Below are 27,638 nucleotides of genomic sequence, written 5' to 3'. Positions count from 1 at the left end.
CCAGCAGGCCTCCACCTCCAGGTGCCGACCGCACTGTTCCAGCGGGGCGAGGAAGCCCAGGCCACGTGGCTGGACGCGCGCAGCAGAGCGGGACCCACGGAGCCGGGCGCGGTGAGCGCGGGGGGGGCCGCTCTGCGGCCCGGTCTCCCCGAGCACTCAGAGCTTTGACTGCGGACACCCCTCTCCCCCGCGTCAAGCTCGGGCGCCCTCCGCCAGGGCGCCCCAGTGAGGCTGCTGCCAAAGTCGGAGTACTTCCTGACTGTTCCATCGCTGTTTCTTCCAGCACTTGGGCCTCGGGAAATTTGCCGCGAAAACGAAAGTAACTCTCGGGTGCGTCTGCGTAGCGGCGGTGGCCGAGTTTGCTAGACTGCGCTTCTGGCAGGGGCGGGGCTTCCTGGTCTGGCGTGCGTCGGCGGGCGGGCTTTCCTGAAGTCGGGCGGAGAGTGGGCTGATTGGGTGATGGGCGGGGCCCGCGGCGATCCCGGAAGTCGGACGGAGGACGGGATACCCCCTACTCCGGCCGCCAGGGGGAGGGGAGCACCTGCTGCACGGAAAGCGGGGCCTTGTGTTCAGTTTGTAAATCCTGGAGATCTGTCAGCCAAAGGATCCCGGCTTTAATTTGTTTTAAAGTGAGTTGGGAAGACAAAAGAAAAGAGGAAATGTTACCCGGTCATAGAAACGTCCGCCAAAGTTCCTGGAAGTCGGTTGCGGAGTTGCTGTCAAAGGCTCAGAAGCTCTACTCGCGGGAGGTTTTGGTGTAAATCCGTACCAAGGCGGAGACCTGCCCTAGGGTCACGACAGCGCTGTGACGCTGGAACAAGCCCTTCGTTTTTTTATCTTTGTTATTTTGGTAGGGTTTTCATTGCATTATTGAGATACAGTGGTGTGTGCTCTTACCATAAGATTAGTCGATGTCTTTAACCAGGACTTCTTACCAACCCTTTGAAAGGACCTTTTACTGTTGCACTTACGGGACACAGCAGATTTTGCAAACAATCAAAAGCGTTTGCGCCGTAATCTTAGATGTGAGCTGGCAAATGGAAAAGAAGAGTCAGCCGCCACATTGACAAAAGGGGCAAATGTCATAACCCTAGAAAGCCTCTTACAATGGTCAGTGGCATTTGCTTTTATGCAGTGCTACTGAACTGTTCAGGGTTTTAAAGAGGATTGGCTACATTCTTGTAAAAATTTGACAGAAACGTGCAAGGTGTGTGGGAGAGTGGAAGAGGGTGTTCATTTATTTCTTTGTGTCTTGCTGATGGTTTGTTTCTTTCTCAGAGCTCTTGTTTATCTTGGACAAAGCCTAAGGCTATTATAATATGTTATAAGCAATTTTACAGAAGCCTTTTGGACTTTACTCCAATATTAATTCTTCCTTGATATACACTTGAGGAAATCAAGGCTTGGAGTTAACTTTGGAATGTGTTGCAGAGATGGTTAGGAAGAAGAGTCGGAGTCTGGAAATGCTTTTACTAACATGGATAAAGCAGAGGAGGATTGGCAAAGCTAGCATCCCCCACCCCTGTCTCCATGGCTTTTTATTCAGTTCCACAATAATGGTGACTTTGTAATTAAGTAATTGTTACTCTAGTATACTAGCTGGATACAAGCTACATTTAACTCCCAGATTCGGCCTCAAAGCCACCTCCGTGTTCTCAGCTATCTCCTCTTAAGTATCTTTTCTAGTTCCTGTCGCTGTGTTATCCTTGTCCCTAGAGCAAGAAGTCCCAGAATAGGTCAGGGGTGTGTGCCCTCCCTGCAATGTGTCCTTTTGTGCAAGTCCACATCTGCTTCTGATGACCGTGTTGCTCCAAGCACCAGGCATCCCAGGTGTTTCTCACAACAGAATATGGAATGATTTAGTACTTGATTTGCATTTTTAACTACCAGGTTAGTGCAAGAGTAAGGAGGAATCTAGGGCCATGCCACACTCAACCCCTTCCCCCCCCAGGCAATCTCGTCTGATCTTGGAAGCTAAGCAGGGTGGGGCATGGTTAGTACATGAATGGGAGACCACCTGGGACTACCGGATGTTGTAGGCTTAAAAAAAAAAAAAAAAAAAAAAAAAAGAAGAGTAAGGAGGAAATTGTGGTCCATTAGAAATGTGGAAAACTGCAGCTCTTCTAAACCCAAAAAGTGAAGATTAAGCTTGTTTAAAATAAAATTCGGGGCGTATCATCATTGTTACTACTGATAACAGTAATGATTACTTTTTCATTTTTCTCTGTGCTGTATTGCACGCTAGGGATATGTTCTACTCCCAAGATTGTGAATCTTAATAAGAATTTTAAAAAATTCTAAAATAGCAACTTCCAAAATGGCAAACTATTATTTGGTGCTTATTAAGCCATAACATATTAATACCACCAATATGACCTGGGAATTTGAAAAAATAGCTTCGTATGCTTTGGTTGGATATGATACTCTGGCAAAAATGATTGTATTAACCTGTAGAATATTGATTTTGAACCATATATTTTTATGTTTTTAAATTTTAGCCTATCCATTCCCCTGGTTCTGATGTAGCATACTTATTTAGTATAGGTGAGCAAGGCTGTAAGATTAGGCCTTTGCATCTGATTTTAACAAAGACATTATTTTTGCTATCTAGACAAAGTAGCATGTTTTAGTGAATTGATAGTGGACGTCTGAGTGAAGAGACAGTTTCAGTTCCAGGATCTGCCACTTTGGATGAATCATTTAACTCTAAATTTTAGTCTCTTTATTTGTAAATTGGAATGATGAGAATAAAACTTCATGGGAATGTAGTGTGCTAACGTACATGATATTGCTTGGTTAAACTGCTTCAGTGTTGTCTCTTGCTCATCAGTTGGCTCTTCCTTGCTTAGCTCTCTTGTTTATCTGGGCACAGCATCAAGATATATAATCAAGGAACTTTAGAGAAGTCCACAATGTATCTTGAGTAAAATTGAAGTCCTATTAGCATGGAACAAAGAGGGGCCATAATAGGTAGGCAACCAACATTTTCTGTCAAGACTCATTATGTATGGTCATCACTTAATTGAAAAAATAGCTCTCTACCACTGAAAATTAATATAAAAAAACTTAAAAAATGTTTTTATTGAAGTATAACATACACAGAAAAGTGCACAAAGTATCACACCACTTTACATAGTGTCACAAAGTGAACATTCCTTAACAGGTTAAGGAATAGAACATTGCTATCACTCCTGAAACCCCCTGTCCCTCCTATCTCCCACCTATAGTAAACACTAGTCTGACTGTTGGGGAATATTAATTATTTTCTTATTATTTATATGTATTTTTCCTTAGTTTTATTGAGGTACAATTGACAAACAATTGAACATAGATATGAATATTTTGATACATAGACTCACCCTGCCTTATAGGTAATTTGTGAAATTTCTTGGAAAAAATTTGCTTTTCTGAGTCCCTGAGTTAATATCCATGTATCCTGTTATAAATTAGTTATTATAACATGATAAAACAGGCCAGTGTGCCTTCATTGATTACTCCGTAACATGGCTTTGTAATGTGGTGTTCTACCTGCCTGCATTCAGTGTTTTTGTGATTCTTGGATATCTAAACCACTCACAAGGCCTTCCCCATTCTCACAAGGATTGGTCGGTAGAGAACTGAGCAGGGTGATCCCAGCTGCACATTGGCATTCTCAAAGCCTAGTAAAACGAGATAAATGTGGATGAATGTGAGCAGCTGGGCCAACCATAGCCAGAGCTATAAAGCAGGAAACAAATGTGTTTTCACATATTTTTTCTTATGTAATCCTTACTGGTCCTGAGATAGTCATTGTTTTCTTTTGAAAATGAGAAAATTGGGGCTGTAAGCTACCCAAGTCATGGGGCTAATAAATTACAGGGCTAGATTTCATGCAAGAGAAAGACCTGAGCTCTTTCTGCTGTCATTATGGCTTCCACTAACTACCTCACCTTCAATGCCTGCTCCACCCTTGTGTTCCCTCAGTCTTCATGTCCTTTATCTGGGCAGCCCTGAACCCCCCTGCCCCACAGATGTCCCACTTTCCTGAAGATACTCCCTCTCGATTGGCAATGTCTCATGTTATAGGAATATCTCATGTTCATAGTGTCCTCTCCTATTCCAATATATGCACGTAGTCCGTGGTCTGGGTGGCAGGACCCATCCACAGCCTTTGTGCAAGATGTAGGAGGTTGGTTATCCAAGCCCAGCTGCAACAGGTCACTGTACAAGACTACCATGAGCTTAGGCATTTTCAAAAACCTCTCCAGTTATTTATTTTTTCTAATTCCCTGCCCCCTACCATTTTATTATGAAAAATTTCAAAGTGCAAAGTTAAAAAGTTTTTACAGGGAACTCTATCCACCATCTATATCATTTTACTCTGCTCACTTTCTCATATAACTATCCATCACTCATCCCTTTCTCTATCCACCAGTTTGTCTGCCAAGTAAATCAGAGACATCAGTATACTTCCCTCTAGATATTTCAGCATGCACACCACTAACTAGAGGTCAGTATGTTTACAGATTTTTCTTTTGATATAAAATTTACCTGTAATTCTTAAGAGTACACTTGTAGAGTATTGACAAATGCTTGTGCCTATGTAAACCCTAAACTCCGCTAGAACAGTACCATCACCCCAGAAAGCTCCCTTATGCATCATCCCACTCAGTCCTTACTCTGTACTTGGGCAACCTGTGTTCTTTTTCCAATACAGATTAGTTTGTTCTATTAATATAAATGGAATTATATGGTATACTTTTGTATAGGGCTTCTTTTATTCTGCATATTTTTGTGACTCACATTGTTGCATGTATTAGTAGTTCATTCCTTTTTATATCTGGGTAGTATTCCATTATGTGAATATGTCAGCTCTTTGGTTTTTTGATTTTTGTTTTTTGGTTTTTTTACCCATTCTATTGCTGGATAACTGTTTCCAGTTTGGGGATTATTACAAATAAAGCTGCTATGAACATTGTACAAATCTTGGAGGACATATGTTTTCATTTCTCTTGGGATTGCAATTGCTGGGTCATAGTATAGGTGTATGTTCAGTTTTATAAGAAACTGCCAGACCTTTTCCCAAAGTGGTTGTGCAATTTTATACTTCTACCAACAATGTATGAGAATTCTGGTTGCTTCGTATCTTCACCAGTATTTGGTGGTGTCAGCGTTTTTAATTTCAGATATTCTTGTGGGTATGTAATAGTATCCCATTGTGGTCCCCCATGAATTTTTAGCCTTCACTTCAGTTTGGGGAAATAAATATAAATAAATAGCAGAAAAGAAGAAGAATGAAGCGAAGTTCTGTCCTGAGATTGTGTGCATTGTATATTTCAAAGCACTGATATACAAACTCTCCAAACTCATCCTTTTCACATCTTCCTATTCTTTTTAGATAGTGCACTGTTCTTTTTATATTCCTCAAATTCCTTCTTTTGCTCATAATTACTTTAAACTTTTTTATTTTCTAAGGCTATTCAGTAGTTTAATTACCTCAAGTTCTTTTGTGCCTAGTACTGCTGTTTGTTTTACCTACTGGTTCTGGCCCATGGTGAACTTTTTCTTTTGTGTTTTATAATTTTGGAAAGGGAGCTCATGTTAAGTTAGGCTTTATTTCTGGGAATCCTGTCTGGCCTGGCTTAAGGGTATTTAGCCTTATAATCCAGGGATGCCATCAGTCTTTCACCACTTTCCATACAAAAGTCCTTAGTTCAGGGGATCCTGGCTATAAGAGGAGTATAAATTCAAAGCTCAAATCTATTTGATGATAGGCCCAAGGTTATGAATTCACATGAAGACTTTTTTTTATACTCCATTCCCAGCCTAAGACAAGTTTTTTTGCTAGTGAACTGCTTTTTTTCTAATCATCTTTTCATTGAAGGGTACAGTAGAACATTGAGGAGCGCCATGTTAAGGAGGGAATCTTTGTTTCAACCCTCTTTTCTTGCATTTCTAAACCTTCTCTCCTGTTCCTGTCTGGGCTTTAAAACCTGACCTCTGGATGGCCAAGTTAGTAGTGCCCCAGAGGGCCACTGTCTTAGTTCAGCTGCTGTAATAAATTACCACAGACTGGGTGGCTTAAACAGTGGACATTTACGTCTCACAGTTCTGGAGGCTGAGAAGTCCACGATCAAGGTGCCTGCAGGCTTACTTCCTGGTTTGCAAACGATTGTCCTCTCATTGTATCCTCACGTGGTGGGGAGAAAGAAAACTCTTTTGTGTCTTTTATAAGGACACTAATGTCATTCAAGAGGCCTCCATCTTTATGACCTAATTAGTTTCCAAAGGCTTCACTTCCTCATACTATCACTTTGGGGATAATACTTCAACATATGAATTGGGGTAAACTCAAACATTTAGTCCATAGCAGCTACCATACAGGCCTCAGCCTCATGGCCAGTGCCCTTTTTGCTTTCAGTGCCTGAAGTTCTTTTCCTTTGCACTGAGCCCAGCTGTGTATTGGAATGGATGTTTTTATTATGTTACCTAATAAATATATGTCCTTTGTAGCAGAAGAGTTTTTCAAAATTTTCTAGTCCTCCATGTTGCTCATAAATGAAAGTCTAAGGAATATAAATCGTGATCTTCTGTGATTCTTAGAAATACGAAAAAGTTCGTTATAGACACTATAAGTCTAGCAAAAAGTAAAGGCACACCAAGCATGTGATGGATCTTTATGTAAATTTTTTGGATAATGACTTTCTCTGCACTGAGATGTACTCTTGTTTTCTTTACAGGGCACAGCTCTGAGGGGGAAACTTAAAGGTGGTATACTTCTGAACATTCTGAGCATTTGGAAGGAAAGCAGACATGTCCTTGGATGACATTAAGATGAAATCTAGTGACTTCCTGGAGAAGGAGTTTCTGGACAGCGGGGGCTTCGGAAAGGTGTCTTTGTGTTTACACAGATCCCATGGACTCGTAATACTGAAAAAGGTGTACACAGGACCCAAGCGCACTGAGTGAGTTGGGAGCAGTGGCGGGTAAACCAAACTGCGGGCTGGCGGCAGGAAACACTTATTGCACAGGTGCAGGAGCAGGCAGTGGATAACAGAGGCACAGGCTTTAGAACGAGACAGGCCATGGCATGGATTTGGCACACGAGCTTCATCCCTGCAAGGTAGTTATTATCCCTGTATTGCTGATAAGGATTCTGAGGCTGATTAGTGAAAAGTTTACAGCTAGTGAATAATGGAAGCTAAATGGAAGGAAGGAAGTAGAGAAAGGAAAAGAGATTAAGGGTGATGAAGAAGCCAATGAAAAGGAAATGGGAGGGATCAGTGAAGACAGACTTATTTACTTGCTTCACATTTTTGGTAAGGACTAGTTCTAAACATGGAAAAGAAAAAAAGTGTTTTATTAGCAGTTCCAGAAACCCTCTCTTTAAAACAATTGGTGGAGTTGTTTTACTTCGCCCTCTTCTTGGTTATGAGAGCAGCAGCATTTTTTATTACACGCTCCAGGACAGTCCTTTTTTCAGGCTATGTTTCGTTGCTGCTATTCATTTATTGCTTGTTCATTCATTTGTTTGTTGATTTAACATTTCTTGAGCACCCACTTCCAGTCACTGGGAAGGAGGGATATAAAGATGAGTAAGAAACTACTCCGCCTTCTAAAGCTTGTAGTCTGTGCCTAGCAGAAATCAGTACATGAACAGGCAGTGACAAATGTACTTGCGATGGGATTCATTGAAGGTGTACATTGCGTTTTTTGGTTTTTTTTTTTGGGGGGGGAGGCAGGTACAAAAGGAAAAGGGGCTAGCTCATCTTAACAGCGCCTTTCTCTCCCACAGGTACAATGAATCCCTCCTTGAAGAGGGCAAGATGATGCACAAGCTGAGACACCAGCGGGTGGTGAAGCTCCTGGGTATCATCATAGAAGAAGGAAACTACTCTCTTGTTATGGAGTATATGGAAAAGGGCAACCTGATGCATGTGCTGAAAACTGAGGTAGGGGGGGTTTTGCCATGCATGGTACAGGCATGGTGACTTGGGTACTGCTTGTCTGTTGTGGTTATTGCTGCTTGTCCTTTTGTAGCTTTGTTGGTGTAAATGGTATCAAATTGCAGTTATTAATAATCTGTCTTCTCATACAGTCCTTTATAGTATACACCCTTTAATCAATCAATCAGTCAATATTTGTTATCCATTATGCATATACCCCACTTCAGACCATGTGTTTCATGAAGACAGGGCCTGCCTCTGAATTGTGGTTCTAAGAATAGCTGACAAAAGGAAAACAAACAACCGTCTGCAGGGATTGAGCAGGGGCAAGACCATGCACTAGGGAGGAAAAGTCAAGGCAGATTTAATAAGGGATTGACTTCAGAAAATCTAAAATATCTAGTGATTTACAAATTGGGCTATCTTGTCCCCCCATGCCTCCCCATTCCCTGCAGACAGTTGTTCCTGTCTGTTTAGTCAGCCACTCTAAGATCCACAGTTCAAAGGTAGCCCTGTCCTCATGAAGCACGTGGTTTGATGTGGGGTATATGCATAATGGATAACAATTAAATATTGATTGCTTGATTGATTAAAGGGTATATACTATAAAGCAGTGGTCCTCAACCTTTTTTGGCATCAGAGACCAGTGCTTCTGTAAGAATCTAATGCCTGATGATCTGAGGTGGAGCTGAGGCGGTGACGCTAGTGCTAGGGAGCTGCTGCAAATACAGATGAAGCTTCTCTCACTCTTCTCTTAACCTCCTGCTGTGTAGCCCAGTTCCTAATAGGCCACAGACCAGTACCAGTCCACAGCTGGGGGCTTGGGGGGTCCTGCTTTATGAGAAGACAGAATATTAATGATTGTACTTTGACACCATTTAAGAAATTTAAAGCTTAAATATAGACCATTAGCGGCAATGATACTGGATAAGTACAACTTAAAACAGGAAAATAAAAATTGACCAAATAACTCTAGAGCATTTTTAAAAGTTTATATGCCTATTAAGAGAAAAGTCTTGTGCTAGTTGTTCAGGAAACAGTAGCAAATATGACACAGACAAATAAAAGGGAACATATAGGTAAGAGAACGGTGTAGTGTACAATTTTTGATAAACAGCCTCATCATGTGTTACGAGAACACAGAAGAGAGGCATACACCCCAGCATGGGGTAAATAGGGAGGGATTCCGGAAAAAGAATGCTTGAGCCAAGGGCAAGTAGAAGTTTTGAAGCAGAGAATTAGAGAACGAGTGTTCCAGGCAGAAAGAATGGCATGTACAAACGAAAGTACACCGAATTTGGGAAACTGCAAGTAGCTAGGTTTGGCCAATCCACAGTTTGCCTGTGAGAGTGGTGAGATATGACTGCCTTTATTGCATATATCCCCCCCTTTCCCATCTCTTCTCCCCTGACCCCACAACTGCTACAGTTATGCCAATTATTTTAAGTCACAGACATCTGTCACAAATACCTGTGGGAAAGAAAAGATAATCACTGGTATACATTGTATTCTGATTTGATCAGATTGCTCTTCCTTACAAAACTAGATAAGATCAGTTTGATCAGGAGATAAGTCATTTGGTACCAGAGGCATTCTGGGGATCAGGCAAAGATAAGGTGCACTAATTGGGGCTCAAGAAGAAAGTAAGGATATAGTGAGAGAAGCAGACAGAGATATGAGAAGGGGATCTACTTTGCTTGCTCAGAATTTTTTTTCCAAGTGCAAAGACTATAGAAGGGAAAATCTCTGGCAATTTTTTGTATGGTAGTGATCAGACTATGAATATTTTAGTTCAGCTATATTATGAGTTAAATACTTTGGGGAGATGACTCGGGAATCTAAATTGAAAATTTTTTCCCATTTTACCAGCAACTATAAATTTTTAGGTAACAGCCTGTTTGTAAATGAGGGACTGCACACCCATGTGTGTACACATACAGAGTGAGAATTTATGTTTTTAAGTGATAAGCAAATCTAATGTTCAACTAATATAAATAGAAACTGGAATTGTCTACATTAACATAGATGTTCCTATAACTAGAATACAATTGTGAGAGTGACCTGAGACTCTACAAAGACCTGAAATACCTGATAACAAATCACAAAATAGATATCAAATTCACTTCAGGATTAATAACATTATGTTATATTATGGCTTAATCCGTACATGTTTGTAATCATTGTGAGCACATTCCCTTGTATTTTTTTTCTCATAATGTTATTTCATACACACATTTCCATGAAATTTTCCACATATTTAATATAGAGTAGAACATCATATTAGCATACCATAGAGAATATTTTTTTTGGTGTATTTATTTTTCTATTCATTCACCAAACAGGCACCATCCTAGGTAGTATGTATACATCCTAAATAATAATAATAAAGTTTTGTCTTCATGTTGCTTAACTGTACAGCATTTTTATATATTACAATATTGTCATGGAAGTTTTATTTTTACACTGTGGAAACACACCATTAATACCCTTAGCACCTGGGATGAACTCTTTCTTCAAACAGGGGTTCGTTTTACAATGTCAGCAGACCTGCAGAGCAAGATAGAAGGCAACCTGGTAAACCACCTTAGGTGCAGACGCGCTACTCGTGAATGAAACAGTTGTTTTGGCCTGCTTAATTACTTTTCCATTTCATAGACTTAATATTACTTGTTTTAGAGCAGTATCCCCCTCTCTGTAAAAGGAAGGATAATTATGGAGACCATTGAAGGAATGCGCTATTTACATGGAAAACATGTAATACACAAAGATCTAAAGCCTGAAAATATCCTCGTTGATGATGACTTTCACATTAAGGTAAACCATAACCTAAAATCTTCTTGAAGATTGGAGTATTTTTAGTTTAATTCTACACTGTAAATCTATTTTTGTACATGGTAGACTCTAAAGGAGGACCTAGCTCAAATTATAACTGGTGATAGTAGTGCTGGAAGGCTCTACCAAGGATTGAAAAGGAAGATACACTTGATGAAGTTATATTTTTTATGTATTCAGTTACTTTCATTTGCATTTTTTATGTTTTCTTGTGAAAACTCTCTTTCCAAAGTAGTAAAGGAAACAATAGAAACAGATTTTGTTGTTCACTCAAGAGCAAGTTTTAACCAGGTAGATCATCATAGCTAATTGGCTCTGGCAGCAGGAATCCAAGAGAAAGAATCTGAAAGGGGAAGTGGCCTTGGGGGAGGGACCAGGAACTGCTTTCGCAGGCATCCCTCTCTGCTAGAACATTCTTCTTCCAACGCTTTTGTTCTAGTCTTAGATAGATTTTTATTCCTGTCTTTAAAGAAGGTTCCTTCTTTATATTATGTTCTCTTATGTTCTGGGTTAGAATCTGTGGATTTTACATAGTTACATACCAAAATTCATCTCAAATGCTCGGATTCCTGGAGGCAAAAGTGAAACTGTCATTTTTGATTTCTCCTAAACTGTATTGTTCTGCCATTTTTCCCTGCCACTTCACTGTTTATTTTGTTCTGTCTTTGGTATTTTTCTCTGCTTTTTTGTCTGTCTATTTCCACCTTTCCATCTCATCTTCTCTTAGGTTCAGGCTATCAACTCAAAACAAGTAGCAGCACAGTTCTTATCAGTGTATCTTTGGAATCCTTGGAAACTTGCATCCATGGGCTTCTGGACACCATTAGGGGAAATAGAAGGTGCAGTACTTTGTCACTGTCTGCTACACAGGTCTACTGAGAAGAAAATACTTCTTTTTTTTCCCCCTAGCTCCAGAAATAGTTGAAAAACATGCAGAGTGAACAATTAGAACAAATATGTTTTGTTGTTGTTCATGTCAGAAATGTCTTCGGTTTTGCTTCCTCCCTGCCTTCACAATCCTGCTAGCAAATTCCCCCCTCCTTTTTTTTTAATTGCATAACAATTGAGATACCAGAATTTCACATGATTTTCCAGAGAGCTGAGGAAACACAAAGTTTCTATGAGTCTGTCTAGACATAACTGTTTTAAACCTATTCAGTGCAGCCATCTCTGGAAAATTCACTGTATCTCACATCTGTTGGGTAAGCTTCAGATTTAAAGACAAATCTGATTTGCTTATAGCAAAAATATTCCCATTGGTTTGATCTCTTGCAGATAGCTGATCTTGGCGTTGCTTCCTTTAAAGCATGGAGTAAGCTAACTAAAGAGGAACATAACGAACAGAGGAAAGTGAATAGTCCTTCAAAAAAAAATGGTGGTGGCACTCTATATTACATGGCCCCTGAGCACCTGAATGACATCAATGCAAGGCCCTCGGAGAAGTCAGATGTATACAGCTTTGCCATAGTACTTTGGGCAATATTTGCACATAAGGAGCCATATGAAAGTAAGACATTTATAAAGGAGTGGGGATTTGGGTATTAATACAAAATTGTTAAATGAAATAATGGCCTTTTCTGAAGTCAGTTAATACTTATAATTGTTTATTCATTTAATGTCTGTCTTACCCACTAGACTGTAAGCTCCACAAGGTCTGGGACCACATCTGGTTTATTCGGTGCTATTTGCTGAGTATCTGTATACATACTGCCAGGAACATAGTAGGTGCTCAATAAATTTTTGTTGACTGAATGAGTAATCTTAGTTTAGGAATCAGAGGTCACGAGACAAATAAGAGCCTTGATAATGCATCTAAGCTTAGGAGGTGCTATAAAATTTCCAGATTCTTCCTGGATGGGAAAACTTGCTGGAAACTTATGAGGACTTACCCTTTCGTACTGCAAGTCATATGCTTCATACATTCATCCATTTGCTAATTCAAGAATTAAGTCATTTCATACTTATGTGGGTACTTTAATCAGAATTGAGAATATAAAGATGAGAAAGACATGGTTCGTGCAGGAGAACAGATACATAAGGTGTCATTTTTCAGTTTAAGTGCCTACACTAAAGGACATTTTTCCTATCCATTCTTGTTTTCATGATTATTACTCTCACTCCCATGGTTTAATGATTATCTCTTTGCCCATGCCTCTCAAATCTCTTGTCTCTATCCCTGGCCTAGATATCCAATTGTGTGTTAGATTCATTAAACGTAACCAGAGGAAGCCTAAAGCAACATCCCTCTAAACAAATTCATCTTCTGCAGGCTCTCCCTGTAGCCCACACAGGCTTGTTTCTCTTCTGATGCTCAGCAGATGGCATTACTGTCTATCTACTGAGTTGCCCTACCAGAAGCCTCAGTCATCCTAGATTCAACCTTGTCCCTCATCTCCCACATCCAATCAGTCATCAAAACCTATGAATTTGAAGTATATATATAATTCAATTTACATCTTAAATCCATCTACTTCTCTTTATTACCACTATACTCTATTTAGTTCAAATGCTCTGTGTTTCTGCTGCAGGCTCCTCATATACATCCACCTTCATTCACACTGCAGCCCAACTGGCCAGCCTAAAAAAGATAGCTTCCATTCACATTTCAGCCAACAGGTTGTCCCAAAAGGAAATATGACCGTTTCATTCATTTGCTTAAAATCGTTCTAAGACTCCTTGTGGCCTTAATAATAAATTTTAAATTCCTCGTTATGGAATAATGGCTCTTTATAATTGGGCTTTAGCTTCTTTCTATGCCTTTATTTCTTACTTCTCTTTCCTTAGTTAACATGCTTTTATACCAAACTACTCACAATTACTGGGATGCTTTGTGATTTCTGAAACTTCCGGTCTATTTATATCCCGTTTTCCTAGCCCAGGATCATCATCTCTGAGTCCCCCTTCCCATTCTTTACCGGGATAACTCCTTCTTATTTTTCTGAACTCAAAGCATTATCTGACCTTCTAGTAAAGGTTGTGTTACTAGAATCCCTTGTACTTATTTCTTGAACGGCAATTATCACTCTATTTTAAGTTACTCATTAATCGTCCATTCTACCAGGAAACAGCTTTCTTGTGAATTCTGTCTTTCACTTACAGAAATTAAAATTTTGTTTGATTATTACTGCAATGGAATACGTTAGCTCCTTGCCACAGGGCTATTCTGTGCCTATCAGATCAGGTATCTTTACTAGGCAAAGAGAGATCAATGGCATTGTCCAAGTTCTGTTATCTCCCTGCCTGAGAGGAGCAGGACCTGAAAGAAAGTCTCAACTTAAGCTCCTCTTTGCTTTACAGATGCTATCTGTGAGCAGCAGTTGATAATGTGCATTAAATCTGGGAACAGGCCAGATGTGGAAGACATCATTGAGAACTGTCCAAAGGAAATTATCAATATCATGAAACAATGCTGGGAAGCGAATCCAGAAGTTCGGCCAACATTTGCTGGTAAGGGCATCATTTGTGTATGTACAATCACCCATGTAGTAATTTTCCTAGTGAGAGGTTGTCAGGAAGTTGCTTTGAGTCTTCAGAAAACTGAGTTCTACTTATGATTTCAAACTCATGTTCTAGATTTCAATTATTTAGTTCAATGAAAAGATGCCATCTCTCCCCAAACCATGCAGGCACATAACACCCTCTTCTGTTATTTTTCGTAATTAATTTTTTTAAATATATTTTTTTTAATTTTTCAATTACAATTGGCATACATTATTATATTAGTTTCAGGTGTACCACATTAGACATTCATATAACTTACAAAGTGATTACCCCAATAAATCTAATACCCATCCGATACCACACTTAGTTATTACAATGTTATTGACTATATTCCTTATGCTCTACTTTACATCATCATGACTATTTGACTGTTTTGTAACTACTAATTTGTGTTTATTAATCCCTTTCCCTTTTTCACCCACCCCTCAACATTCCTCTCTTCTGGCAACCATCAAAATGTTCTCTGCATCTATGAGTTTGTTTCTGTTTTGTTTTTTGTTTACCTTGTTTCTTAGATTCCACATATAAGTGAAATCATATGGCATTTGTCTTTCCCTGTCTGAATTACTCCACTCAGCACAGTATCCTTAACAAGTTCTTCTTTAACAAGTTATGAGATTCTGGATCATCTTTAAGCCTTCTGTCACAGCTGGCTTTATCTGACATGGTTTTGGCAGTGGAATGGTTTTTCCACCTTTTTAGTGCCAAGTTGAGGGAAGTCCAGGTTCCCTCCTTGGTCTTTTTGACACCGGAAGTCGAGGGTCCTCCTCATTATTGCTGGTCAGGGGTAGGAGTTTCAGTGGAGTCTGCATGGTCTCCTTGGACAATGCATTGGAGGTGAAAGTCCTGACTCCCCACTAGGCCTCTTTGGACACATCCCTATTTGTACAAAGGGGCATTTGTTCCTGGAAAGTGAGATTGCAAGTCCAGTCTGCCCACTGACACCACAGGATTGGAGGAGCTCATTACCATCTGTCAAGAAGGGGAAAGCCTTGGCTTCCTCTTTGGCCCTCTCTCACATCACTCTGGTGGGGGCTGTTGGGGCACCTTGTTACTGTCTCAGGAGGTTGGAACTCTGTGTTCACATTCAACCTTTGTTGGTAATGGTCGGGGTGGAGCAACAGTATTTTTTGTGTCATTTGGCTAGATTGTGGTTGTTGACTAAAGGTTTTCTGTCTTGCTAGGCTGCCCTTTGCTTAGTCCTCTGGCTAGAAAAAGCAGGCTTTTGTTGTGTTGCCAGCCTCTTCAGATCTATGTCTGGGATCTATGAGGCAAAAAGAAAACCCAGTGAACTCACTGCCATGCCTTTCCTTAGATCCCAAAGTCCCTAGCTGGTCAGACTTTGTCTTGCCTCCTTTTAGAGTCTCCTTATATATTTACATATAATATCTAGGGGTCCTTGTGGTACTTAGAGAAATAAGAAAAAGTATGTCTACTCTGTTGTCACAAAAGTGGATGTTGTCTTTTTCTTTTAGGGTTCACAGCTCTAACTCTATATATCAAATCCTCATTATGAGTTTTCCATCTGATAATAAAGCTGATGCCAGAGAGACAGAAACAAAAGAGTCTACCCATCCTTATTCACTTGGAGATTAACTCACATTAGAAAGAGCTTTGTGCTGCAGCCAGAGAAACTACATGCTATTAGAAGCCCTTGGTTTTCAGTGTTATCTTAGTTCTTATTCTGGCTACCTAGTTATTAATCTTGTTAGTCTTTTCATGAGAGGCAGTGATTTGGCATTTAAATTTTTGTTGTACTGCTTTGTCCACGGATTAAGGTAAGTAATTCAAAATAGAGTACCAGTATTTTAATTTTATTTTAGAAAACATTTAAGAAATTTAAAGTACTATTTTTCTTATATAGGCATCGAAGAAGAATTTAGGCCTTTTTATTTATCTCAATTAGAAGAAAATGTAGAAGAAGATGTAAAGAGTTTAAAGGTAGGTAATATAGCAAATGCTAAAAATGTTAACATATCAAAGCATTTATATTTTCAATCATGAAAACTATAGCAATATAATTTGTTACTGAGATTTGAGGTAAGCTAGCTTGATAACCCCATAAAACAAAATTAGCAATTTTATGCAGCTATCATCAGTTTGGCACACTGGACCCATTCTTCCTTCAAAACTAATGAAATGAGAGAAAATATACATATTAATATGAAAACAAAAGCACAACTTCTCTGGAATAGAATGGAAAGTATTGTAAGTAGATCAGTCAGAGCAAGTCTTAAGACAGTACACAGAAGAAATAGCATGGTCACCTGGAGCACTGATAGAAAGTCATTTGGGATCCACATTTATGCCAGTTATAAAAATTGGCTTCTCCCCCTAACTTCCTTGTGTTAAGCAACAAATGGGAGCAGCATCTGCCTCTGCTGAAGCAGTGAGTTTGATTTCTGGGGTCAGAGAGGTAATGTCAAAAACTGTTAGCAACAAACCAACAAAGAGAAACAGAGACCTTCCCTACATTCATATGCAGGAAACAAACTACTAGCATGAATTTTGCAGCAACATACTGCTAGAGTCATAAAAGGGAAATTACAGTGAATAAAACAGGCAAACAATGATTTTAAAATACAAAGAAAAAGAAAAACTTAGACAAGAATCGTCAGGTTTTTACACTATAAAAGAGAGCTATTTAATGCAAACCACGAAAGCATTCCAAAGGGTATCATTAAAGATAGTCACTAAGGCAAAAAAGCATTACTACAATAATAATATCTCATAATGATAAAAGGTTTAATTCACAAAGGCAATAATGGCTTTAAATATGTATATCCCCATAATAACATGGCCTCAAAATATACAAAGTAAAAATTGACAGAACTCTTAGAAGAAATAGACATCCATAATCAAAGTTGGAGATTTTAATACAGATTTCTCTTTAATTGTTAGAACAAACAGACTGAAAAATCAGTAAGGATATAGAAAATTTGAAGAACATAATGAACGTATTTGGAAATGTATAAAACATTGCACCTAGTAACTACAGAATAGTTACCTTTAGAGACTTTTCAAGAACATACGGAAAATTTTCAAAAGTTGATGATGTACTGGGAAATAAAACATGTCTCAACCGTTCCGAAGGATTGTAATCATACAAAGAATGTTCTCTGACTGCATTTCAATTATGTTAGAAATTAATCTTAAAAGAATTAGAAAATCCCATGTGGTTAGAAGTTGAGAAACATACTTTTAAATACTTTAGGTAAAAGTAAATGGAATTTGGAAAATGTTTAATACTGAAAGCTAACAAAAACACTACATATTAAAACAATACACACTTTGCAACGAAATGCTTGCTAGTATAGTCATATATATATGAAAGGCTGAAAATGAATTAGCCAAGCATTCATCTAGAGAAGATAGCAAAATAAACCTAGAGCAAATAGAAAGCAGTAAATAATAAGAGCATAAATTAGTGACATAGAAAAATCAACTAATCAAGATTGTCAAGAAAAATGAAGAGAAGACTGAAATGAATGAAGAGTCATCACTACAGCTCCTGTAGACATCAAAATAGTATTAAGAGAATATTAGGAACAACTTTTTGATAATTGATTTTAAAACAAATAAAATGTATAAATTTCTAGAAAAAAGTATAACTTTGCAAAACTGACTCAAAGTTAGAAAACTGGAATATTCCTGTAACCATTAAAAGAGAGTGAATCAGTGATGGAAATTCTTCCCACAAAAACAATTCCACAATCAATAAGATAGCTTCATCAGTGATATATACCAAATATTCAATGTATAAATTTTCCCAATATTATAAAACTTTGTCCAGATATTAGAGAAGGGACTCTCCCAGACTCATTTTATGAGACTAGCATAACCTTGATTCCCAAACTTGAAAAAGAAAATATAAGAAAGGAAAATTACAGACCACTCACTTTCTATAGATGTGAACTTCTGAATAAAATATAAACAAAATTATTCCATCAATAGACAATGAAGGTTGGAAAAGATAAGTGGCCCCACTGAGAAAAGCAAAATGAACCGATTATAGCTTTTCATCCATTAGATTGATAACATTTTTGAAAGATTGGTAATATCAGTGTTGGTGAAAATGCAGAATAGCCAGCAATTTCATGCAGTATTGGTTAAGAGTATGAATTCGTGAAGTTTATTGAAAGATGAAGCATCCATCAAACTTTTAAAAGCACATAACTTCTGCAGCAGTTCCACTCAGTAATCTATCCTACTCACATGTACGCTCAAAAATTTAGCTTCGAGAGTTCTTTCCACCTTAGATTTTAAGGGTAAAAAATTGGAAATGACCCAAATGTTCATAAGTAGATATACTAAATTATGATTCATTGAAACTACAGAACACTACCTAGCCATTTATATGAGGTAGAAACTAATCTATAAAGATAAAGATCTTCAAGACCTATTAATGGAAAACTAAGTCAAAACTTAGAGTGTGAGCTGTTCGGTCTTAAATATATATATTTGTATATTTCCAGAATACACACACACACACACACACACACACACACACACACACACACACACCACACTACACCACACCACACCACACCCCCCCAAGAGAGAATAAAAGGATGTAGAACATACTCTGGATAAGGATTACCTCTAGGGAATGGAAAAGAGTGGGGGTTTGAAGTAACAACTTTAATATGTTGTTCTGTGTGATTCTGCACAGTTTGAGTCTTTTAAAATGAATTTGTACTTATGTATTTTATGTAATGAATAATATAAAAATAAGACAATTGCTTTTATAAAACTAAAATAACATAAAAATGCTTATCACATTAAATAAAATGCAATATACAAAATGCTACAGACTCTACATAATTAATATCCCTTGTTATTGTCCTTCAAATCACTCATATGTTCATTCAAGGAATGTTTTGGAACATCTACCTGTGATAAGATACAAATATCACTAGTAAAAAAAAAATGAAGGAAATACCAAAATGTTATTTTTTCCTTTGCGCGAAGGCACTATATGTAAGTTTTTTAAAAAATATAAGTCCCTACATTTTCTGTATTTTTTATAATGAATATTACTACTTTTATAGGAGGAAAAACTTTTTTTTTATTGCAGTGAAGATACATAACAAAATTTACCACCTTAACCATTTTTAAGTGTACAATTCAGTGGCATATTAAGTACACTCACAACTATCACTAGTCTCTATTTCCATTTTTTTTTTATCCCAGATAGAAACATTCTCTCCATTAAACAACAATTCTCCATTCCTTTCTCTCCCCAGTTCCTCATAACCTCTGTTCTACTTTCTGTCTCAATGAGTTTGCCTATTCTAGGTACCTCATAGACATGGGACAATGTAATATTTGTCTTTTTCTGTCTAGCATATTTTACTTAGCATGATGTTTTCAAGTTTCATCCATTTTGTAGCCTATCAGAACTTCATTTCTCTTTAAGGCTGAATAATATTCCATTGTATTATATATCACATTTTGATTATTCATTCATCTATTGGTGGATATTTGGGGTGTTTGCCCCTCTTGTCTATAATGAATAATGTTACTATGAACATTGGTATACAGGTATCTTTGTCAGTCCTGCTTTCAGTTCTTTCAGGTATATACCTACAGGTAGAATTGCTGGGTTGTATGATAATTGTATGTTTAACTTTTTGAGGAATCATCAAACCGTTTTCCATAATGGCTTTATATTCTCTCCAGCAATGCACAAGGGTTCCAGTTTCTCTACATTCTCACCAACACTTTTCATTTTGTTCCTCTAATAATAGCCATTCTAATGAAGTTTTACATATCTTATGGTGAGTTTGATTTGCATTTCCATAATGGCTAACGAAGTCAAGCATCTTCTATGTACCTATTGGTCATTTGTATATATCCTTTGGAGAAATGTCTACTTAAGCTTTTTGCCCATTTTTAAACTAGATTTGTTTTTTTGTTGTTGAATTGTAGAAATTCTTTGTATAATTGAAATACTCATCCCTTAACTGATATATGTGATTTGCAAATATTTTTTTCCTATTCAGTGGGCTGTCTATTCATTCTCTTATTAGTGTCCTTTGATGCACAGATTTTAATTTTGATATAGGCCAATTTATCTATTTTTATTTTGTTGCCTACACTTTTAGTGCCATCTCCAAGAAATTATTGTCAAACCTAGTATCTTAAAACTTTCCCCTATGTTTTCTTCTAATAATCATATAGTTTTAGTTCTTAAGCTTAAGTCTTTGATCCATTTGGGTTTAATTTTTGTATATGTTGAAAGGTAAGGATCTAAATTTTACATGTGGATATTTGGTGTTCCCTAACTGAATGGTCTTGGCACCCTTACCAAAACTCAATTGACCATTTATGCAAGGGTTTATTTCTGGGTTCTCTGTTATGTTCCATTGGTCTGGATATCTGTCCTTAGGTCATACAATACTGTTCTGATTACTATAGCTTTGTAGAGTGTTTTGAAATCAGAAAGAGTGAGCCCTCCAAGTTTGTTCTTTTTTAAGATTGTTTTGGCTATTTGGGAAAAATGCGTTTTGTTGTTGTTGTTGTTGTTGTTTTAATATTTACTGCTTGCTAGAACTATGAAATTCCTACCTTCTGAAAAGATTCATTCTGGTAGTAATTTTCTGGAACTATTTTTCATTATTTACTAATGTGTGTATCTATGCCCTTTATTATAGAAAGAGTATCCTAGCCAAAATGAAATTGTGAAGAGAATGCAATCACTCCAAATGGATTGTGTAGCAATACCGCCAAGCAGGTCAAATTCAGGTATCTTCGATGATCGAAAATCTATTTATCTACTTATTTGTTTCTCATTCATTCACTCTACTCTCTAAAATACTATTCACAACCATATGAGAAACAGAAGGAGATATAAAATTTAACACCTACCTTAAAGGAATTTATAACATATTTGAGAGTCAAGATGCCTATATTTGAAATATGAAGTAACATTGAGTTTACCAAAATCATAAAGTACCCTGAACATAAGAGTCCTAATATATCTGATAGGGAGAAAGTGATGGTTCAGGAAAAAGAAGGGGACCTACGTGGAAGCAAAATACTTGAGAAGGCCAGGGAATGACTAGATCCAGAGTACAAGCAGAGAGATTTAAGCAAGGATATTCTTTTCCTTATAACGAAAGGGAAGGCAGAGTATAGGATGTTGAGGCTACTGTCTGTTCATTTGTATGTTCTGGAGCAAATCACTTAACCTCTTAAACCTCATCAAATCATAATTGCTCCTACTCTTATAGGGCTTTTAAAGAATGCGAGAACCCATGGAAAATGATTAGCGCAGAGCTGCCGCTCTTATTTTCCAACCCTGCATTACACCAAGGGGACAGCCACCTGCTCTGCTGCGACATAAGGCCCTTTCTTTCTTGGTCATTCCTATACACCCTCTTTTCTATTGCTTGTTATAATTTTCCTAGTGCTCTCTCACTGCCAGGCATGGGCTCCTACTTATTACGTATAAGAGAAAATGGCCATCTAATAAATGTTTTGTACTTGTTTTCAAAGTTTTCAGTATGCTATTGTGAGGTATAGATTTAATATGGGGCTGAGGTGTTATTTTATTTCTTAATGTTTCTTGAAATTCTCTCTAATGATGATCATTTCTTCTCAGCCACAGAACAGCCCAGTTCGCTGCACAGTTCACAGGGACTCAGGATAGGTCCTGTGGAAGAGTCCTGGTTTGCTCCCTCCCCAGAACATCAGCAAGAGGAGAATGAACTCAGCCTGCAGAGTAAACTCCAGGAGGAAGCCAACTACCATCTTTTTGGCAGCCGTATGGATGGACAGACAAAACAGCAATCCAGAAAGAATATGGCTTATGATAGAGAAGAGGAAAGGAGACGAAGAGTCTCTCATGACCCTTTTGCACAGCCAAAACCTTATGAGAATGTTCAGAACCCAGGGATAAAAGGCCTGGCTTCTTCCAGTGCAACCAGTCATGGTAATGCAGTACACCAGCCAACTGGGCTGACCAGCCAACCCCAAGTACTAAACTGGAACAATGGATCTTATAGTCCACATGGTTTTGGAACAAGACCATTGGATCTGGGAACAGTAGGTTCCAGAGTTTGGTATGGGCCAACTCCAAGCCATATGCCAAGCCTGCATAAAAGTCCAGTGCCTGAGACCAACCTGCTGGGAAACCTACCCACCATTCCATTCATCTCCCTGTCATCAGGAGGTAAACAAGCCTTTCAGTCACAATCTTATCTTTTTTTTTTTTTTTTTTTACTCTGAAAATAAAAAACAGTCATTATCTCTGTTGTAGATGTAGACTATAAGGTAACAAAGGACAAGTTGTTTAGAGTCTTCAGCTGCCAGGTACCACCATGGTATAATCTCCATCAGGATCACTTGGCCCAGGCGTACTTCACTTTGAGTAGGATTTATTGCAGCTGCCTAAAATTGTTGGTTTACATGTCCTTTTAACTGGTAGACATCTTCCACTCTAACCCAAATCACAGTAGTCCCATTATATCCAATTTCTGATGCAAGTGATGAAAGTATTTGCTTATATTCTTTTACTTGCTTACTGTTTTCTGAAGGTAAGAAATAAGTCTTGGAGATTTTTATTTCTTATCTAGGCCAAAGACTACCATTTGTGATGAAAACCACATTGTCAGGCTACCATCACCACCTTCCATCTCCAGAACTATTTTCATCTTCTCAAACTGAAACTGTGTACAAATCAAACAATAACTCCCCTTTCTCCTTTCTCTTCCCAGTCCCTGGCAAACAACCTTCTACTTTCTATGTCTATGAATTTAAGTACTGTAGGAACCTCATATAAGTGGAATTATACAGTTTTTGTCCTGGTTTACTTCACTTAGTACAATGTCCTCAAGGTTCATCTGTTTTACAGCATGTGTCAGAATTTTCTTCCTTTTTAAGGCTGAATAATATTCCATTATATGTATACACCACATTTTGTTTATCCATCTGTTGATGGATACTTAAGTGGCTTCAACTTTTTGGCTGTTGTGAATAATGCTGCTATGAGCATGGGTGTATAAATACCTGTTCAAGACCCTGCTTTCAGTTCTTTGGGGTATATACTCAGAAGTGGAGTTACTGGATCATGAAGTAATTCTTTCTTTAATTTTTAGAGGAACCACCATATTGTTTACCACAGCGGCTGCACCATTTCATATTCCCACCAGTAATACACAAGGGTTCTAATTTTTCTACATCCTTGTCAATACTCGTTTTGTTTTGTTTTGTTTTGTTTTGTTTGATAGTAACCATCCTAATGGATGCAAGATCTGCCGCATTTTAAAAAAGAATTTACAGGGTGGCATAGGACAAATAATTTAACATAAACATTTGGAGTAAAGCCCTGGCCCTTTGCTATATTGTATTTTTTATCTTGCTTTCAATTTAGAAACTTACCTTTGTGTTTCTATTCAGATGAGTCTGTAAAATATTCCATATACAACAGTGCCGGTGTTCAGATTGGAGACAATAATTATATGGAGGTTGGCGGAACGAGTTCTCCATTACCGGACAATGCGTACACAAATTCAAAAGAAGAGCCAATTTTAAAGTACCTGGATATATTTGGTAAGATGCTCTTCAAGAACCCATCGTGTAGGAACTTTGAACTTTCTTACTCGTTGAGAAGGATGTAGTGGAATCTTAAATTTCTCTGATTCTCCTTGAAAGTTGTCCCATGTTTCCTCTGTAAAATATCTCTGTAATTTCTTTGTAATTTATTTAGAACACTGCCTGGAATATAGTAAGATCTCTAAAAGTATTAAATTATCATAATCATAATTGTCATTAATATTACTACTCAGGTAGGAGAGAGAGCTCCCTCAGGTCCTCATCAAATGGAATTCTATAAATAGTAGAACATGTCCTCAATAGCACCTCTGTAATAAAAATGAGGGCTTTCTCTTATAGTGTTCTTCTATGCAGGCTCATAACATTTCTCCGAAAACACAGCGTGGGAGTCACGAGGCCAAAACAATAGGATTTAAGAACCTAGCTTTCTGATTAACCCTAGGACTGGAAGATTTTTTCTGTCAAGGTCCAGATAGTAAATATTTGAGGCTTTGATGGCCCGGAGGTCTCTGTTGCAACCGCTTAACTCACGTTGTTGTGCAGTAGCCATAGACAATATGTATCTGTACATGGATGGCTGTGTTCCAATAAAATTTTGTTTACAGCAGGCCAGATTTGGTCCACAAGCCAGAGTTTGTCAATCCTTTGGCCCATTTGAAGGATAGTCTTTAAAATACCTAAAATAGAGGTTCCTAAATTTGGAGGAGACAAGGGTATCTTTGAGAATCTGATAAAACTCAGTATTTCCTCTCTCAGAAAGATATTGACAAAATTTAGCAAATATCTTGGGAGATTTTTTGACTGCTGACATTCATTGGTGGTGACAAAAAGCTGCATGTGGGGAGCTGAGGAAAGAATGAGGGTTGAGATGCCTTTTTCCTTATATGCAGCTTACTGAGGCAGGATGAGAATTAAGGAATATGGTTTGTTTGCAGTGGTCATTTTATCCTTTGGTTTCCTTTTATTGGTGGGCTAAGGGGAAGGATCCAGTAGAAAGAGAGAGATTATGGCTGTAGGAGAAGGGAAGAGAAGACGACAGCGGTTAGGTGGGGGAAGGACGAGTCCAAAAACAAACCTCGGAAAGTGTAGATGCCTCATCCCTTAAAAGACAAGAGAAGGCGTTGTGATTGAATAGGTTCACACTTGGTGGTCACAGTTTCTATAAGTAAGAGGAAAGTAAAATGTTGGGTGAAAAGGATCAAGCGTTGAATGACCTTAATTCTGGCCAGATGGAGGTGGAAAATGACCAAAAGGAACAAAAGTGGTGTTTTCTGTCTTTACATCAGGAAAGTCTAACATAAACAGCCTCTGGCTAAAGTTGTATAAAACAGCCTAGTAGGCAGGGGTTTTGTTCCCAAAGCCATCAGCTGTGGCTCAGAAGTGCATCTGCTAGGAAGAAGAGGGTCCCTATTCTAATTCATAAAGATTCCAGTGGGCTAGCAGACGTGGAAAGTATCATCCAGTGAGTCAATAGCTATGTAATTAAGAAATTATCTTTTTCACTGTAGTGCACATACTCTTCCCTTGATACAGGTTCAAATAGGTTACAGCTTGATGCCTTCTTCTCTTTTCTTTTTGGCAGGTAATACTACTAGTCTAACCGATAAACACCTGGACCCAGTCAGGGAAAATCTAGGAAGGAGCTGGAAAAGGTGTGCACGTAAATTGGGCATCAGCGAATCTCAGATTGATGAAATTGACCATGACTATGAGCGAGATGGATTAAAAGAAAAGGTTTACCAGATGCTCCAAAAATGGCTGATGAGGGAAGGCAATAAGGGGGCTACAGTGGGAAAGCTAGCCTATGCCCTCTACCAGTGTGCAAGAACAGACCTTCTGAATGCTTTGGTGTACATCAGCCAGAACTAATTCTAGAAGGGGCTTTGGCAGCATGGAGTAAATCACTTAGTGAGTAATCCACTGAAAGTGTGCTGCTTCAGATCATCCAGCATTCTTTCCTTACTGACATGGGTTCTGTGTCTGCATAAAAGTCATTTCCTGCATCTCACAACTGGAGAATGGAAAAAATCTACAGCGAACAACCCGCAAAACAGGAAGACTTGTTAGTGGCTGAGCCCCAACCAAAAAAACCTAATTGGGTTTGACAGGGAAAGAAGAGGTATTTGAAGACAATCATTTAATTTCAGTTCTTCTCATAACCTTCATTTATGCTGTTCATTCAGTTTCCTGGACTTTTGTTTGAGCGAGAAAAAAAATTCAGTGAATGTAAACTAAATCAGCTTTCTCATTTTGTGTTCTCTTCTCTACATAGGCTCCTGTTATAATCAAAGTACAGAAAAATTCTAAGTTCTCTTTTTATTTTTTATTTTTGTATCACAACCAGTTTATTATAAATTATAGGACCTATTAACTTTAGTATCAAATGCTGTATCAGTCACTACAGGCTTCAAGAATTGCATGCAATTTTACTCTATAAATTAAAGAGATTTTAAGGAGTACTAAGAAGCGGCAAAAAAAAAAAAAAAAAAAGCAAAAATATCAGGCACTTGTTGCAAGAAATTACTACTAACTGTGACAACTACAAAAATTCTTGATTAAAATTTTAAGTTCTTGCTTAGCATTCTGATGATACTTTATTCACTTTCTCAACCCGTGTGCCCAGAACAAGGAGCAGGTATTCAGGGAATATTGTCTTCATCCTAGCTATGACTGGAACCTCAGGGCTAATCACTATTGAATAGCTTCTTAGTTTACCCCAAGATACTGTTGAAATATTTTCATTTTGTTTTTCTGTGAGCTATGATGTAAAAAAAAAAGATAGATTTGGAGTCAAGTTGTTATCCCTCTAGCACTCAAACTTTCAAAGCCCACCTGAAACTCAGGAAGAAACTAGAAGACTGCAAGACTGAAGTCAACTGGACCATTGGCATCACTGCCAGCACTTTGCTAAACAGAGAGGGTATGCTGTTGTGCTTAGCCCTCCCAGGAGGAAGGGTGCAGTGTGGGCAATTTGGCTGTCAGAGCAGATTCTAGTGTTCAGTGGGTAATAACAGTAATGTTGGTCTGACCCTAAATCTCCAGCCCCAGTAGACACACACGCACATCCCCCCACCCCCCCCCCCACCCCCAGAAGTGAGACTGTAAAGCAGAATTTCTCAACCTTAGCACTATTAGCATCTTGGGCTGGATGATTCTTTGTTGTGGGGGACTCTCCTGTGCATTGTCGGTTGTTTGGAAGCAACCCTGGCCTCTACCCAGTAGATTCCAGTAGAACTATTCTCCCTGTCCCCCATCCCCAGTTGTGACAAAAATTGCCAGATGTTCCCTGAAAGGGCAAAATTGTCCCAGTTGAGTAAAGCACTGCTATAATGACCCTCTCAGTTCTCTTACCCACACATATCTAGGCTCAATACTCAATTGCCACATGGCATTAGATTACATAAACCAAAAGGAAGACTGGAGAGGAAAGGAGTCACCTGCTAGCAAGCAGGGGCTGGTCGATTTTTTTTTCTAAATGTATCTCTTGTACCTATGTCCTAACATTGTTATTGAAATTCCAAAGAGATTGAATGATCAATGTTAAGAAGCAAAAATGGAAAGTATTTTAACGGACTTTTTAAAAATAAAATTTTGTACCTTAGATATAAGCCATCGAAATGTGTTTGTGGAAATCAGAGTTTTTAACTTTCCACTGTGACTTTACCATTTGGGTTGGCAGTTCATGTACATATTCTGCTTTTCACTCAATTAATGACAACACAGGAAGTTGATGGTAAAAAAAAAAAAGGAGAAGCTTCTGAACAGGGCATTTTGTCTCTTAGGATGAAAGCTCACTGCCCTGAGAGCCTATAGCACTGCTGT

General features: G+C 38.3%; 1 protein-coding gene across 2 annotated transcripts; it reads left to right on the top strand.

Annotated features, from left to right (window-relative positions):
- On the top strand, positions 1–26,397 carry RIPK1 (receptor interacting serine/threonine kinase 1). Of its 2 annotated transcripts, none has more exons than XM_016166676.2 (11): positions 1–111; positions 6,720–6,944; positions 7,775–7,931; positions 10,602–10,739; positions 12,033–12,264; positions 14,055–14,204; positions 16,123–16,199; positions 20,915–21,005; positions 21,865–22,434; positions 23,661–23,813; positions 25,399–26,397. In XM_016166676.2, the coding sequence occupies exons 2-11, from the start codon at positions 6,793–6,795 to the stop codon at positions 25,683–25,685; spliced, it is 2,007 nt and encodes a 668-aa protein (XP_016022162.2). In that variant the 5' UTR covers positions 1–111; positions 6,720–6,792; the 3' UTR covers positions 25,686–26,397. The 2 variants fall into 2 exon arrangements, with proteins under 2 accessions (XP_016022162.2, XP_016022161.2); XM_016166675.2 differs by lacking the exon at positions 1–111 and adding an exon at positions 198–330.
- Positions 26,398–27,638: the final 1,241 nt, after the last annotated feature.

This window comes from Rousettus aegyptiacus, unplaced genomic scaffold, assembly GCF_014176215.1.
Source record: "Rousettus aegyptiacus isolate mRouAeg1 unplaced genomic scaffold, mRouAeg1.p scaffold_m13_p_1, whole genome shotgun sequence".
NCBI lineage: Eukaryota > Metazoa > Chordata > Mammalia > Chiroptera > Pteropodidae > Rousettus > Rousettus aegyptiacus.
Note: the sequence above shows the minus strand (reverse complement) of the source record. Positions and strands in the feature narration are given on the sequence as shown.